The following is a 15,920-nucleotide window of genomic DNA, read 5'->3' as shown; positions in this document are numbered from 1 at the left end:
TGATCCTGGAGTCCCGGGATCGAGTCCCACATCGTGCTCCCTGCTCAGCAGGGAGTCTGCTTCTCCCTCTGACCCTCTTCCCTCTTGTGCTCTCTCTCTCTCATTCTCTCTCTCTCTCTCTCAAATAAAAAAATTAAAAATCTTTAAAAAAAAAAAAAGATCCGACAACTAAATGTAATATGGCATCCTGGATGGGATCCTGGAAAAGAAAAAGGGCCTTAGGGAAAAACTAATGAAACCCGATTAATGCCTACAGTTTAGTTAATAACACTACACTAATGTTGGCTTCTTAGATGCAATAAATGTACCACAGTAATGTAAGGTGCTAACATTAGGGGAAACTGGGTGAGGGGCCTACGAGAATTCTCTGGGCTATCTTTGCAACTATATCTAAAACCAGTCTAAAATAAAATAACCAACTAGGTGGCTCAGTCGGTTAAGTGGCTGCCTTCGGCTCAGGTGACGATCTTGGCGCCCTGGGATCAAGCCCCGCATCGGGCTGTCTGCTCAGTGTGGAGTCTGCTTCTCCCTCTGCTCCCCTCTCCCACTTGCACTCTGTGCTCACTCTCTCTCAAATAAATAAGTAAAAATCTTTTAAAAAATAAATAAATAATATAAAATAAAATCTAAAATTGTAAAACATTACCATACACACACACACACACACACACACATATTACGTTTCTGACCTCTCCTATTCTTCTGTTGCTCACTCTGCTCCAGCCACACTAGCCTCTTTGCTGTTCCCGGAATATGCCAGACCCATTCCCCTTAGCACCTTTGCTCTACCTCTTTCCTCTGTCTGGTCCTCTCCCCTCCCAGAGATCCACTCCCTCACCCCCATCAAATCTTTGCTCACATCTCAGCTATTTAATACAAGCAACCTATCCCTCAATCCCTGGAACTCCCAATCCCCCCGCAACCTGCATTACTTTCTCTTTTTTCCAGAGCACTTACATCTTCTAACCTTCTAACATGCTATGCAACTTACCTATTCATTACATTTATATAAGGGCAAAGGTCTCTGTTTAGGGCACTAATGTATCCTAGGCGCCTGGCAGATAGAAGGCATGCCTACTAACATGCTAAAAACACTGGGAGAGGGGCGCCTGAGTGGCTCAGTCGTTAAGCGTCTGCCTTCGGCTCAGGTCATGATCCCAGGGTCCCGGGATCGAGTCCCACATCGGGCTCCCTGCTCCACAGGAAGCCTGCTTCTCCCTCTCACACTCCCCCTGCTTATGTTCCCTCTCTCGCTGTCTCTCTCTCTGTGAAATAAATAAATTAAAAAAAAAACTGGGAGAAATTAGAAACAAGTCAGAGATGACTCCAGCCCTAGAGAAGCCTGCCTTCAACCAAGGGAGAAAGATGTTACCCACTCACACAATTATAAGGCAGGTACCATTATATCTCTATAGGATGAATGACTCTCATACATGCAGATGCTAACACTTGAATGTGACTTCAGATAAGTTTTATTCTGGTGCCATTTGAGATATACTTTGTTCTGGGTTTATTTCTTCATTCACTAATGTTAGAAAATATGTGTCTAATTTCAGCTCCAGTTAATGCCCTGAGTATGTCTTTGAGTCTATTCAAAACATTCACATGCATATAATTTGGGTCCATTTTGTTGCATCAGTTTTCTGTTGCTGCCATAACAAATTGCCTCAAACTTAGCAGCTTAAAACAACACAGATTTATTATCTCACAGTTCTGTGAACCAGAAGTCCAGATGAGCTTGGCTAGTTCCTCTTCTCCGGGTCTTTCAAGGTCAAAATGAAGGAGCTGGCCACCCTGGCTTCTTATCAAGAGACTGAAGGGGGACCCCTGGGTGGCTCAGGCGGTTAAGCGTCTGCCTTCGGCTCAGGTCATGATCCCAGGGTCCCGGGATCGAGTCCCGCACTGGGCTCCTTGCTCAGCAGGGAGCCTACTTCTCCCTCTGCCTCTGCCTGCCCCTCCCCCATGCTTGTGCACACACTCTCTCTCTCTCTGATAAATAAATAAAATCTTTAAAAAAAAAAAAAGGGAGAGGCTCTGAAGGAAAATCTGCTTCCAAGCTTATTCAGGTTCTTGGTGGAACCTAGTTCCTTGTGGTTCTAGGGTTGTCTCACTTCCTTACTGGCTATCAGCCAGGAACCTCTCTCAGCCCCTGACGGCAGTCTGTGTCCCACATCACGTTGCCCCTTCTATCTTTGAACCAGCAAGAGTCCTTCTCATGCTTTGAATCTCTCTGATCTCTCCTTCTGCCACATTTCTCTTGCTTCTAGCTGCCTAGGGGACCCTATGATTAGATTGGGCCCACTCAGTAATCCAGAGTAATTTATCTTAATTATATCTGCAAAGTCCCTTTCATCATATAAGTAATACATTCACAGATTCCAGAAATTAAGGTATGGACTGCTTTCAAAGGCCATTTTACCAACATATTTGGTTTTCCACCAACTAGTTTATTTCAATTCAAATCTCATGGAAGGACATTGTCCTTTATATGAAATGTCTATTAAGTATGCATTTTTGTCTCAATACTTTTTCAGAACATGATGTCCAATCAACTATATAGTCAGTCCTAGTTCCATTAGAATATGTACTTATTCTTGAATAACTGCCTAACTTAATTACATTTCCTCAGCCTTCCGAGATGCCTACAACTTCTTTAACAAGGATAAAACTGGCTGTATTGATTTACATGGAATGACGTGCACTTTAGCTAAGTTGGGAATGAATCTAACCAAGCATGATGTCTATAATGAATTAAGATGTGCTGATATTGATCGTGAGTACTTTGACTTGTAATTATTTTTCTCATAAAAGGTTTTTATAAATATATATTTTTCTTTCAGTGGTTATATAAACAAATATACCTCATTATCAAAAGTACGCATATGGGGGCACCTGGGTGGCTCAGTTGGTTAAACGACTGCCTTCGGCTCAGGTCATGATCCCGGGGTCCTGGGATTGAGCCCCGCATCAGGCTCCCTGCTAGGCCAGAAGCCTGCTTCTCCCTCTCCCACTCCCTCTGCTTATGTTCCCTCTCACTCTGTCTCTCTCTCTCTCTCTCTCTCTCTCTCTGTCAATTAAATAAATAAATAAAATCTTTAAAAAAAAAGTACCTATATGTGTTTCTCTTTAAGGATATCAGTAAGGTATATGTACAAGTTACAAAATCAAATTAATGCAAAAAAATCAAATTAATGCTACAAAATGGACTATTTGAAAAATCTTGTATGGAAACTAAAAGTGACTATCACATTTCAGTACTAAATTCAGATTACCTATCATGATATACATTTTGGAGGGTGCCTTGAAATAACAGATACAAAGGCATTGACAGTTTCAAAAATGACACATTACCAAGAAAATCCAAGCCCTTTGTTTCCATTTGAATCATATTAGTACAAATCTTCCTTTGATCTTTAGAGCCCACCTATATTGAATTTTAAATGCCACAGCATTTTTGTTGCTATTTTTAAAGCTTTTAGATAATATTTCCTTTGAATATACTGACCTAGTGAAGATAGCCCAAGCTGATATGTTGTTTGGAATATATAGTCAGCAAATCATCTCCTCTCACCTCTCCCCACCCAACTGCCAGTGCCCCATTCAATTAGCATAAGCTCCACGTATGAATGAGCGTCACCAGTTAATTAAGGTGTCACTTGTTTCCACTAACTGCCCAGTTTTCCTGTTCTTGCATCGAAACACACACACATGCTCCTAATAGCACTATCCTATAAGTCAGAGGAGACTGGGTACAATTTGGGGGTGTTGGAATAGTAGAAATACCAGAGGTGGGTATGGAGTGGGAAAGCAGGAGTGGATTCCTTGCAAAAATGGCAAGTCTTTCAGAAAGGAGTGAGTGGGTAGGACTGCAGGGACTGGGAGCCCCTGATTTGATGTTTATACCCCACCATTGCTTCTGGCGGCTGTGGGTGACTCACGTAACGGTGCCAAAACCACTTCAAGAAGACCAGTGCTTCCCTGAGCGCATCGCCAGCCTTAACATGCTGTCTCATTGTTTTTTAAGATTTTATTTATTTATTTGACAGAGACACAGCAGGAAAGGGAACACAAGCAGGGGGAGTGGGAGAGGGAGAAGCAGGCTTCCCGCAGAGCAGGGAGCCCGATGCGGGGCTCGATCCCAGGACCTTGGGATCATGACCTGAGCTGAAGGCAGACGCTTAACGACTGAGCCACCCAGGCACCCCCATGCTGTCTGATTTTAAGTATTGAATAGTCCAAGGTGTTTTCATTTTATATTTAGTATATAATCTGATGACTAAAATGCATCTTATATCCTTGTTCTGAGCCTTAGATTTCTGTTGCAGGAGATGGGAAAGTGAATTTCTCAGACTTTATAAAGGTGCTAACAGATAAAAACCGCTTCCTTAAAGCTGTGGGTGAGTAAAGATATTGCTGAACATGGCTGTTGGGTGGCTGTGATTCGCTGCATTGTAACCATTATTCATTTAGGCCTCTGAGCAGGAGACAAGTGAGGAAGGGGTACTCTGGCATGAGATTTACTGTTGTACTACTTCTCCAAAACAACATTTGCTAAGCAAATTGATACAGTTTTAGAATTTTAACTTAAGTGCATCAAGTCCTTCTGCAGGAGACACTGCTTTTTGGTCTCCAATGAGGAACACTTGGAATAGTGTAGAAAAATTCCGTCACCTCTTATAATATTCTTTACCAAGTGCATGTGCTACTTTAGAAGGTACTCCCTTTACAAATGAAATTTTTTTTAGAAAAAGATAAATGCTCTCTTTCATGCAAACTGGGGGGTATCAATAATTCACTATTCCCAAAAAATTTCTTCCTCACCCTGATGAAGTCTGCCCTTGGTGAGAGGACGGGAGAGTTGGCTGGAGGCTAAAGAGCATGTTCTCACACAAGGTTGTAAGTGATGTGGAGGTGTCCTTGACATACTGTTATTTAAGTCCTCTGATGGTTTGTTTATGAGTTTTACAGTCTGCCTTGGAAAAACTAACCACAATTTGTGTCATGTTTTCTGGGATAAATACATACCAAATTCCAAATACTGTGTACAGTTTTGAAAATACATTCATTCATAGGCAGTGAACTGTCCTTAGAAGAGACAGAAGCTACTGCTTCAAGTACTACTGTAGTAACGAGGGTTTGCCTGCAAGCCTGAGATACACTGATCAGCAATTCCTTTACCCAGAAGAACAAGACAATAGTCCTTAATACATAAATCATGTTTATGTTAAATGTATTAACTTACAAGTCAATATTTACTTAGAAGTCATGGAACTAAAAGCATTTTTTAATGATTATTGTGTCTGTTCAATAATCAAAATGACCTTTCTACCAAATAGAACAGATTTTGTTGTGTTTTTTTGTTTGGTTTGGTTTGGTTTTTTTAAAGATTTTATTTATTTGACAGCGAGAGAGGGAACACAAGCAGGTGGAGAGGGAGAGGGAGAAGCAGGCTTCCCGCTGAGCAGGGAGCCCGATGCGGGGCTGGATCCCAGGACCCTGGGACCATGACCCGAGCCGAAGGCAGACACTTAACGACTGAGCCACCCAGGTGTCCCAAATAGAACAGATTTTGAATGTTTTTCTATAATTCTCTAGTACCTGGCTCAGTATTAATATTGTAAATAGACTAAAAAGACTGTCGACTTACTACTTTCTTTGATAGATGTTTTTTTCAGAAGGCATTTTGCATTTTTTTCCCCTTCACAGTTCCAGAAAAGGAGAAATGTTTAGATTCAGCTGGCAACCCAGGGATCCTGTTGTTTGAAATCCTATCAAAGCTTGTAGAGACTTCAGCTTTACCCAGAAAGGCTATAATGGAAATAGTAAGGTAAGTGGCAAAGAAGGGTAAAATTGGCCTTCTTAGGAGCACTTAGGAAGCTATTTACGAGGCAGTCAGCTCTGATTAACATCCTCCTCCACAGGGTCTGCTCCAAAACAAAGGAGGAGTCTGTGGCAAAGCTCACATGCCACATGGGGCCTTATTCCTTCATCCCAACTGTGCTAACTCTGAAATTGCAAGACTGACCTCAGAGCATCTCAGGGCCCACTGAGGGCCTAAGATAGCCAAGAAGGTTCAGACTCTTCTACCCTAAGCTAGAGAATCCCAGAAGAATAAAACTTTTCCAGGGATGACTTCGGGTGGGCTTGGAAATCTAGTTCAGAAGACACTCCCATTTGTGCTGGAATGACCAGGGGCTCTTTTGACTCTGGGATGATGTAGAGCAATTTCAGACCTCCCAAAGTAGCCTTTGGACTGGAGCTGAGCCAGAACTGAACTTGAGAATAGAGGATGAAGAAACATTCTCACACCCAAATGTGTTTTATTCCAGCAAATACCACTAAAGATAAATTTCCTCAAACTATTTATATCATTGTATTATAGATATTGAATATTGCTGTTATCAAGCCTTTTAGCTCATATTCTTTCAAAGCATTCTGCTTCCCCTTTTAGACTTAAAAATACAGAATGTTTTCAGAATCCTCAATGGATAATCATCTCTCTATGCTATCCTGTATTTGTCAGATGTGGAACCAGAGGGTACACAAAATTCTCTTCATTCCATTTCAAAGGCATTTTTTAAATGCCTGTTGTTGGTATACAAATTTGACACATTGCTTAACTTCTCAGCCTTGGTTTCCTCACCTATAAAATGGGAACAACAATAATAATACCTACCTTAGAATAATAATAATAATAATACCTACTTTATAGGGCAGTTGTGGGGATAATATGTGATAACGCAGGTGAAATGGTTCAATAAATATTCCTGGAGCTAGGGGCGCCTGGGTGGTTCAGTCCGTTAAGTGTCTGCCTTCAGCTCAGGTCATGATCTTCAGGGTCCTGGGATCAAGCCCCGCATCGGGCTCCCTGCTCAACTGGGAGTCTGCTTCTCCCTTTCCCACTCCCTCTGCTGGTGCTCTCTCTCTCTCTCAAATAAATAAAATTAAAAAAAAAAAAAATTCCTGGAGCTCAATATATATAATTATGTGGAAGTAGCTAGAATAGTCATAGAGCATATATATTATCTGTTTTAATCCTCACTTCCTTAATGGGTACTATTATCCTCATTTTACAGATGAAAAACCTGAAGTACAGGTATTAAGTAACTTGTCCAAGGAGCAGTGGTGCCTAGATTTTAGCACAGTCTGATTCTAGAACCCATGCTCCTATCCACCCCCCTAGACTGCCTCTCAGGAAATCTTAGCTGATGGTGTTTTTATTATGATGATGATTATGGTTGTTACTTTTCATGTACCTGGTTTCTAAGGAGATCAAGTGTTTAATACGTAGCATTTGCATTTAAGGATCTTAAAATATAAATTGAGAGGAAAAAGCCATAAGTATGTAGATACAAAATATATCACATAATTAACTGTCAAATGAGTGGCAAAGATCATTCATTTAGTTTCTAAGATAGCCGATCTTGAGCTGGATAATGGTAGAATTTGAAAAGTATTCCCATAGTTGACTATAGCATTTATTGAGTATTACGTGCAGAGTTCTGAGTGTGCACTTGACATGCATTAACTTTTTCTGGATCACTGTCTCCTAACCGGTCTCCCTGCTTGCACCTTTTGACTCCCACCCCCATGACTTGCCGGCTCCACAGTCTGTTCTCAACACTTCCTCTGCCTGGCTGATGCCTTGACGCCTACAGCACCAAATGATCCTTTTAGCACCGTGTTGGATCATGTCACTTCTCTGCTCAGAACCTTCAAAACCCTCCCATTTCCCTCAGAGTACAAGCCTCACACTTCACATGACTTACTGGCCCTCCAGGTGATCTGCACCCACCTCTGACCTCTTTGTCTTTGCCCCTGTTACTCCGCTCAGTCCGTGCTGGCCTCCTTGCTGCTGCTCCGTCACTCCCCACGTCCAGCTAATCACGATAGTCCCACCCGTTTGACCTCCTAAACCTGCCTCACAGCCTTGCACTTCTCCCTAGCCCCATGCTGGGGAGGGGGCGGGGAAAGAAGCAAAGGACTGAGGACAGAACCACAAGGAATTCCCATACTTGTGGAATGGAAAGAAACAGAGGAGTCAGCAAAGCAAACATTAGTCATCAAGGAGGGAACCAGGACGGTGTGAAGTCGGAAGCCAGGGCCACAGACAAATCTAAACCAGGACAGACCTTCCCCCAGTATTAAATGCTAAAGTGAGGCCAAGTGAAGTCAGGACTGAAGGGGTAGAGTTAGATTTCGTGGTTAAGATGGTAGTTAAGAAGTCATAAGGGGGGCGCCTGGGTGGCTCAGTCATTAAGCGTCTGCCTTCGGCTCAGGTCATGATCCTGGAGTCCCAGGATCGAGCCCCACGTCCGGCTCCCCGGAGCAGGGAGCCTGCTTCTCCCTCTGACCCTATCCCCTGCTCATGCTGCTTCTCTCTCTCTCTCTCTCCTCTCACTCTCTCAAATGAATAAATAAGATCTTTATAAAAAGAATTAATTTAATTAATGTATTCAGCATATAACTTGCAACTAGACTTTTTTTTTCTTTTTGTCCAATACTTAGACACTTTTTCAGCAGGACTATATAGCACTTTCTATTCTTTTTTTGGATTACTTTTTTTTTTTGTTTTAGCTATTTCCGAAGAAAATTCCAAGATACCACGTCAGGAAGGTCGTGGAGTCCCTACACTATGGGTTATGGAAAAAGGAGATTTAAACCAGACATATGCACACCTCCAAGCTCAAGCACGGCCGCCTTTGCTAATGCTGCCCGAATCACAATAATGAAAGAAAAGGATTTACTTACATTTCTTGAAGAGCTCAAGAGTAAGAACGATTTGTCCTCTCCCCCTTGTTGTAAAGGATTTATTTGTATATTCCTGGTCAGAAATAAATACTAGACGCCAAATGCTAAAGAAGCAGGACCACAGCCTGTTCTGAGTGACTGGTCTCTGTCACACAGATATCATTTGAAAGCAAATCCACATCTTCACTTGAATCCTCCTGATACAGGTGAAGCCTGGAGTCTGGATGAAGCCTAGACTCTACGTATGGGGAGGGAGGTGAGGAGAGTGAAAAGGAGGGTCATGGCCACTGAGAAGACTAGACAAAGCAAAATAGACACCACATGTATGTCTTTTATGCGAATTTCTTCTTACACTGTTCATAATACCATTTTTGGTTTTTTGTTTTGTTTTGTTTTGTTTTTATCTTTTAAGGGTGCAGTCCTCCTTCAGGTAGCCCATATTCAAAAATACCCGTCTTTCCATTGTTTCCTAATATGGACGGGGTGGTGATGGGAAAGCCATTCAAAGACATACAGAAATTAGAAATGCTAAGGAGAAGGGAGCCTCTGGATTTCTTTGAGAACTACTTTTTCCATAAAAGAGACTGGAAGACACAGGTAAGATTTTGGTTGTGTCACATTAGTTAATTTAAATACTTAGGTTTTCAAGTTCTAACTTAACAGAACTAATACTTTTTTAATGACAAACATTTTCAGTCATTATATTTCAAACCAGATTCCATAGCCATGTTCCTAAATTTAAGCCCAGGTATAAATATTTCATTTAATTTCAACAAATAGTTAAACTTACTGAAAAATACAACCTTAGGCTTGGGGTTAGAGGTGGGGAGTATAAGAATAATAATAAAAAGGCCCTCAGATCCTACCTACACCTGCTCTCCCTTCAACCTAGTGGCCAGAAGTTGCATTTTGGGCTCCCTCAACTAGCTCTAGATCTTGTTCTAGATCTTGGCTGGGCCAGATACCATGGGATGAGAGGATCAGGTCCACAACCCAGTGGCACAATCTGTGATAGAGTGGCCATCCTGCTCTTGGACTAGACCCCTAATTATAGTCCTGGCTACACCTTCTGGCCTACCTTAAGCTCTGAATGTTAAAGTCTCAGGCAGCCAGGCCTTGGTTTCTGGGTATTCTCTGAGGAAGCTCTGGCCTCAGTCCTGGCTTATGACAGGCCTCCCAGCCTGCAGAACAAGATTTCACTGGAGGGGCACCTGGGTGGCTCAGTCGGCTAAGCATCTGCCTTCAGCTCAGGTCATGATCCAGGATCCTGGGATTGAGCCCCACCTCAGGCTCCCTGCTCAGCGGGGAGCCTGCTTCTCCCTCTCCCGCTCCCTCTGCTTGTGCTCTCTCTCTCTCTCTCTCTCTCCCTGTCGAATAAATAAATAAAATCTTTAAAAAAAAAAAGAAAGATTTGACTGGAGACCAGTGAGGCATCTCTGGGTTCCAGAAATCCATGTGGTGTTCACATCACTATGAAACCTCTTAGAAGTCCCTCCAGGCATAGAGTTTAAGAGTTCCCTGAGGCCCGGGGCAGGGGTTAATGGGGAGCTGCTAACCAATGGGCATACAGTCTCAATTATGCAAGATGAGTAATTCTAGAGATATGCTGTGCAACACTGTGCCTATAGTTAACAAAACGTACTGTACACCAAAAATGTGTTAAGAGCAAAAATCTCATGGGTGCCTGGGTGGCTCAGTTGGTTGAGCGACTGCTTTTGGCTCAGGTCATGATCCTGGAGTCTCAGGATCGAGTCCCGCGTCGGGCTCCCTGCTCAGCGGGGAGTCTGCTTCTCCCTCTGACCCTTCCCCCTCTCATGTGCTCTCTCTCTCAAATACATAAATAAATAAAATTTAAAAAAAAAGCAAAAATCTCATGTTAAGTGTTTTTACCATAATAAAATAAAAATTGCTTTTTAAAGATTTTATTTATTTATTTGAGAAAGAGAGAGCACGAGAGTGGGGTGAGGGGCACAGGAAGAAGCAGACTCCCCAGTGAGCAGGGAGACCAACGTGGGACTCGATCCTGGGACTCCAAGATCATGAGGAAGCAGAAGGCAGATGCTTAACCGACTGAGCCACCCAAATAAAAAATTTTTAAAGATTCTAGGGGAAAACAGGTGCTGGCAAGGATGTAGAGAAAGGGGAACCCTCTTGTACTCTTGGTGGGAATGCAAACTGGTGCAGCCACTCTGGAAAACAGTACGGAAGTTCCTCAAAAAGTTAAAAATAGAACTACCCTATGACCCAGCAGTTGCACTATGAGGTATTCATCCAAAGAACACAAAAATACTAATTCGAAGAAATACATGCACCCCAATGCTTATAGCAGCATTATCTACAATAGCCAAATTATGGAAACAGCCCAAATCTCCACTGATACATGAATGGATAAAGAAGAGGTGGGGTGTGTGTGTGTGTGTGTGTGTAGATATATATATCTTTTTTATGACTGAGCAATATTCCATGGTGCATAAAGAATGAAATCTTGCCATTTGCAACAATGTGGTTGGAACTAAAGAATATTATGCTGAAGGAAATAAGTCAGAGAAAGACAAATACTGTATAATTTCACTTATATGTGGAATTTAAGAAACAAAACAAACAAGCAAAGGGGAAACAAAGAGAAAGAGAGAGAAGCAAGAAACAGACTCTTAACTATAGAGAACAAACAGTACCCAGAAGGGGGGTGGGTAGGGGGGTGGGTTAAATAGGCGATGGGGATTAAGGATGCACTTGTTGTGATGAGTACCAGTGTTGTATGCAAGTGTTGAATCACTATATGAAAAAAAAACTATTTTTTAAAGATTTTATTTATTTATTTGAGAGAGAGAATGGGAGAGAGAGAGCACATGAGAGGGGGGAGGGTCAGAGGGAGAAGCAGACTCCCTGCTGAGCGGGGAGCCGGATGCGGGACTCGATCTCAGGACTCCAGGATCATGACCTGAGCTGAAGGCAGTCGCTTAACTAACTGAGCCCCCCAGGCGCCCTCACCTGAAACTATTATTACACTGTATGTTAACTAACCAGAATTTGAATAAAAACTTAAAAAAAAAAAATAGACTCTGGAGGAGTATCACAGTCACAAATGACCTTAAGTTCAGACTTTGAATTTATCTCTCGAGATGAAGTCATACCCACAGGCAGATATCACCAACAAGTTGGAAATAAGGGGAACTTTATTCCCCTTTAAATTTATTTCCCAACACTAAGCCCTCCACCTGTGATCATTATCTGTTTACTGTCAATCTCTCCAACCAGAATATATGGTTCATGTAGGCAAGGACTTTATTTCTTTCACTGAAGGATCCCTATCACCTAGAACAGAACCTGGCCCATAGGAGACTCAGTATCTTTTAGATGAAAGAAAATTATAATACAAAGCCTTTATTGAGAGCAAGATTGTCTCTAATCATATCAGCAGAGATAGTGTCCACAGCTTCCTAAATGGTCCACTTCTATCTTTGTCCTCTGCAGTCTATTCTCAACACAGCAACCAAAGTGGCTCCACTAAAATCAGCTCAAAACTTGCCAATGGTTTTTCACATTACTCAAAGTAAAAGCCAAAATCCTTACTGTAACACTCAGGGTCCTACACAATCTAAACTTGAGTCTTCCAATAATGGTAGCCACAGTGGCTATTTAAATTTACATTTAAAGGTCACCTGGATGGCCCAGGAGGTTAAGCATCCAACTCTTGATTTCAGCTGAGGTCATGATCTCAGAGTCCTGGCATGGATCCCAGCATAAGGCTCCCCACTCAGCAGGGAGTCTGCTCCCTCTCCATCTGCCCCTCCCCACCCTACACACACACTCTCAAATAAATAAATAAATCATTTTTTTAAAGATTTTATTTATTTAGGGGTGCCTGGGTGGCTCAGTCGTTAAGCATCTGCCTTCAGCTCAGGTCATAATCCCAGCGTCCTGGGATCGAGCCCCACATCGGGCTCCCTGCTCCGCAGGAAGCCTGCTTCTCCCTCTCCCACTCCCCCTGCTTGTGTTCCCTCTCTCGCTGTGTCTCTCTCTGTCAAATAAATTTAAAAAAATTTTTTTAATAAAAATAATAAAAAATAAAGATTTTATTTATTCATGAGAGACAGAGAGAGGCAGAGGCAGAGGGATAAGCGGGCTCCCCGCGGAGCAGGGAGCCCAATGCTGGGACCTGGGATCAGGACCTGAGCCAAAGGCAGACGCTTAACTGACTGAGCCACCCAGGTGTCCCAATAAATTAATCTTTTATAAAAAAAGAAAAGACTTGGTGATGGGTATTAAAGAGGGCACGTATTGAATGGAGCACTGGGTGTTATAGGCAAACAGTGAATCATGGAACACTGCATCAAAAACTAATGATGTAATGTATGGTGATTAATATAACATAATAAAATTAAATTAAAAAAAGAAAAGAAATGAATCATGGAACACTACATCAAAAACTAATGATGTAATGTATGGTGATTAACATAACAATAAAAAATTTAAAGAAAAGAAGAATTACTGGTTTGGGGAGTACTAACCAACAAGAACTAAAATACTATACACCACAGTGACACAGGAGATGAGGAGGGTGGTACTCAGATTTAAAGCTTCCTATATTTTGTTAAATTTATAATGAGTGTTAAAAATGTGAGGATAATCACTAAAGTGAATCATGAATAATTTAATGAATAATCATTATAGTGAATAACTGTTGAATAGAAGGGGGAAGGACTAAGAAAAAAGAGAAAACATGGAATAATAGAAAGTGCGAAATAAAATAGGCAGAAAAATCCAAATATATCAATAATCACAATAAAAGATTAAAACATACTAGTTTAATTAAAAAGTATTAAAAAGAAAAAATAGACAATGGTTCATCTTTCAAGTCTAAAAAAAGGATACTGAGACTGATTTTTAATAATCTTCAGATATCTGTTCTTTAAAGGAGACACATCTAAAATACAACACAAAGTTTGAAAGTAAAAGGCCAGGAAAAGGTACATCAGACAAATACAAATCGGAGTGAGCTGGTATCAGTATATTAGTATGGGGAAAGTACAATTTAAGGAAAACGTAACTAAAGATAAAGATGCTATTTAATTATTTTTTTAAATTGTCAGGAAGATATATCTATCTTGAACCTGTATGCACCTAGCAAATTGACAGATAAGGTGACAATTCACAGAATTGTAAGGATCAACTTTAGACTTTTTTTTTTTGGCATTATGCATGCTAAAAAAGTGAATACACAAATCCATAATCACAGTGGGAGATATTTATCATGTATCTCTAGAAACTAAAAAAGCAGACCAAAGGGGGAAAAAAAGGAAATCAGCTCATTTTACAAAAAACTGTACCTGTTAAGGAAGAGAGACATGGAACATGAAGAATCAGAATCTAGAAAAAGTTGTTTCGGGACAGGGGAACTTGAGCACATTAGTAGCCAGGAGGAAGGGCCCTTAGAGCTGTGGTTCTCAATCCGGGCTGCACAACAGAACCACCAAGGAGAGCTTTTAACTGCCCTGTGTCCAGTCCAGGCCACAGCCCTATCCAATTAAATCAGATATTGAGATGGGGCTTAGGCTTTGGTATTTTTAAAAGTTCTAACATGCAGCCAAAGCTGACAACCACTGGCCAAGGAAGAGAAACTGAAGATGTAGGAGAGAGGCAGGACTGGGTACGTAATTTGTGGAGCCAAGGGCAAAATGGAAATATAGGGCCCCTTGTCCAAAAATTACTAAGAATTTAAAGACTGCAACAGCAGAGCAATAAACCAAATTCAGGGCCCTTCTGGTCCTATGGGATTGCACAAGTCACACACCGACGAAGCCAGCCATGGAACAAGGAAAATCGAAGGGAAATGGTCCAGGAGGGGAATTAATAAAGATACAGAGGGGAGAGTTTGGTCTTGGAAATCAAAAAGAAACTCTCACATAGAAGAGGCAAAGAGGAAAAATCAGGCTACACAATGGAGAGAAATCCTAAGGTGGAGAGAAGAGTGAAAAGAATTCATGTTAGCTAGTCCTGGAGAAATAATCATTAGCCGATCTGGTTTTCCAGCAGCCACTAAGAAGACAGCTCTGTAAGAGCTTAACTGTACCTGTTAAGGAAGAGAGACATGGAACATGTCTGTAAGAGAATTAACAGCACCCAGTGAAGGAAAGTAGGGTCAAGCAGTACTAACAGCCTGGATGAGACTGGGTACTACACATCTTCAAAGAAAGCAATCCACATATTTACATGATTTCCACCAGCATTGTTCAGCAGCCCAGGAACAGGGAAAATAGACAGCTGGTTCCCCAGTGGAAGTTTGGAAGTAACATAGGTTGTATTCTGTGGAGGGCACCTTCTTCACTTTTCAGTGCTTGGTGATGGCTTGGAAATTTGGGGGAGGATAGAGTTGGCTCTTCTCTACCCTCCAATATCCATTCCACATATAAACCATCTTCTGGTCTACACTTCTGAGTAGGCTTCATCATTATAAAAGAGAATTTGCTAAATGCTCAGTTACACATGGTGCTATACCAGGTGCCCCAAAACAGTGGAAAAGTGGCTTAGCAATAACCTTATAAATCACATACAAACCCCTTCCTGATACGACATATTTCTGTTTATTATGTCTTTGTTGTATATTTAACCCAAAATATATCACTAACCTTCTTTGTGTGTGTGTGTGTTCTTTGTGTGTGTGTGTGTGTGTGTGTGTATGTGCATAAAGGCAGCAAATGTAAAGCCTATCGACCCAGTCTCAGGCTATCCAAGTGACATCCTAGCCATTGACCAAATACTCAAGAAAAAGCACAATTGGACAGTGACAGATGCAACTGCCATTAAACAGCACGTGAGTATTCACTGTTGCATGCCTTCCCAGAACGCATTGACCAGAATATTTTCTACTTCAATACTACAACCATCCCAAAGATATTTTTTCTGCTCTATGTCTTTAAAATAAGACAAGGTCATTTCTCATTTTTACCCATTGTGCTTCTTGCTCTGTGATCAAATGGATTCAAATGTTAACTGTTATAATTCATCCTGCTAATCACCCATGGAACCATACACAGCATCGTTTCTGGGACCTTCGTTTGTGTCATGCTGGAAATAGCAACTAATTAAAGCAGCAAACCAGCAGTCACAGTGAGCAGGTGTACTAAGGGAATCATGATGAGTGAAAGCATCTTGATTATAGCAGCTAA

The 15,920-nt window shown here is 41.5% G+C and overlaps 1 protein-coding gene across 3 annotated transcripts in view; it reads left to right on the top strand.

Annotated features, from left to right (window-relative positions):
• EFCAB3 (EF-hand calcium binding domain 3) overlaps nt 1-15,920 on the top strand; it is a 129,666-nt gene that overhangs the window by 110,793 nt on the left and 2,953 nt on the right. For all 3 annotated transcript variants that reach the window (XM_088027266.1, XM_088027267.1, XM_028087412.2), the window contains 6 exons: nt 2,630-2,773; nt 4,326-4,397; nt 5,707-5,827; nt 8,578-8,771; nt 9,164-9,348; nt 15,443-15,565. In XM_088027266.1, the coding sequence (XP_087883392.1) occupies nt 2,630-2,773; nt 4,326-4,397; nt 5,707-5,827; nt 8,578-8,771; nt 9,164-9,348; nt 15,443-15,565 (839 nt within the window). The remainder of the gene's footprint in view (nt 1-2,629; nt 2,774-4,325; nt 4,398-5,706; nt 5,828-8,577; nt 8,772-9,163; nt 9,349-15,442; nt 15,566-15,920) is intronic.

The sequence above is a fragment of the Eumetopias jubatus genome, unplaced genomic scaffold, assembly GCF_037043125.1.
Source record: "Eumetopias jubatus isolate StellerSeaLion01/CBP00866 unplaced genomic scaffold, mEumJub1_p1.0 scaffold_10, whole genome shotgun sequence".
NCBI classification, from domain to species: domain Eukaryota; kingdom Metazoa; phylum Chordata; class Mammalia; order Carnivora; family Otariidae; genus Eumetopias; species Eumetopias jubatus.
This window is presented reverse-complemented; position numbering and strand designations above follow the sequence as displayed.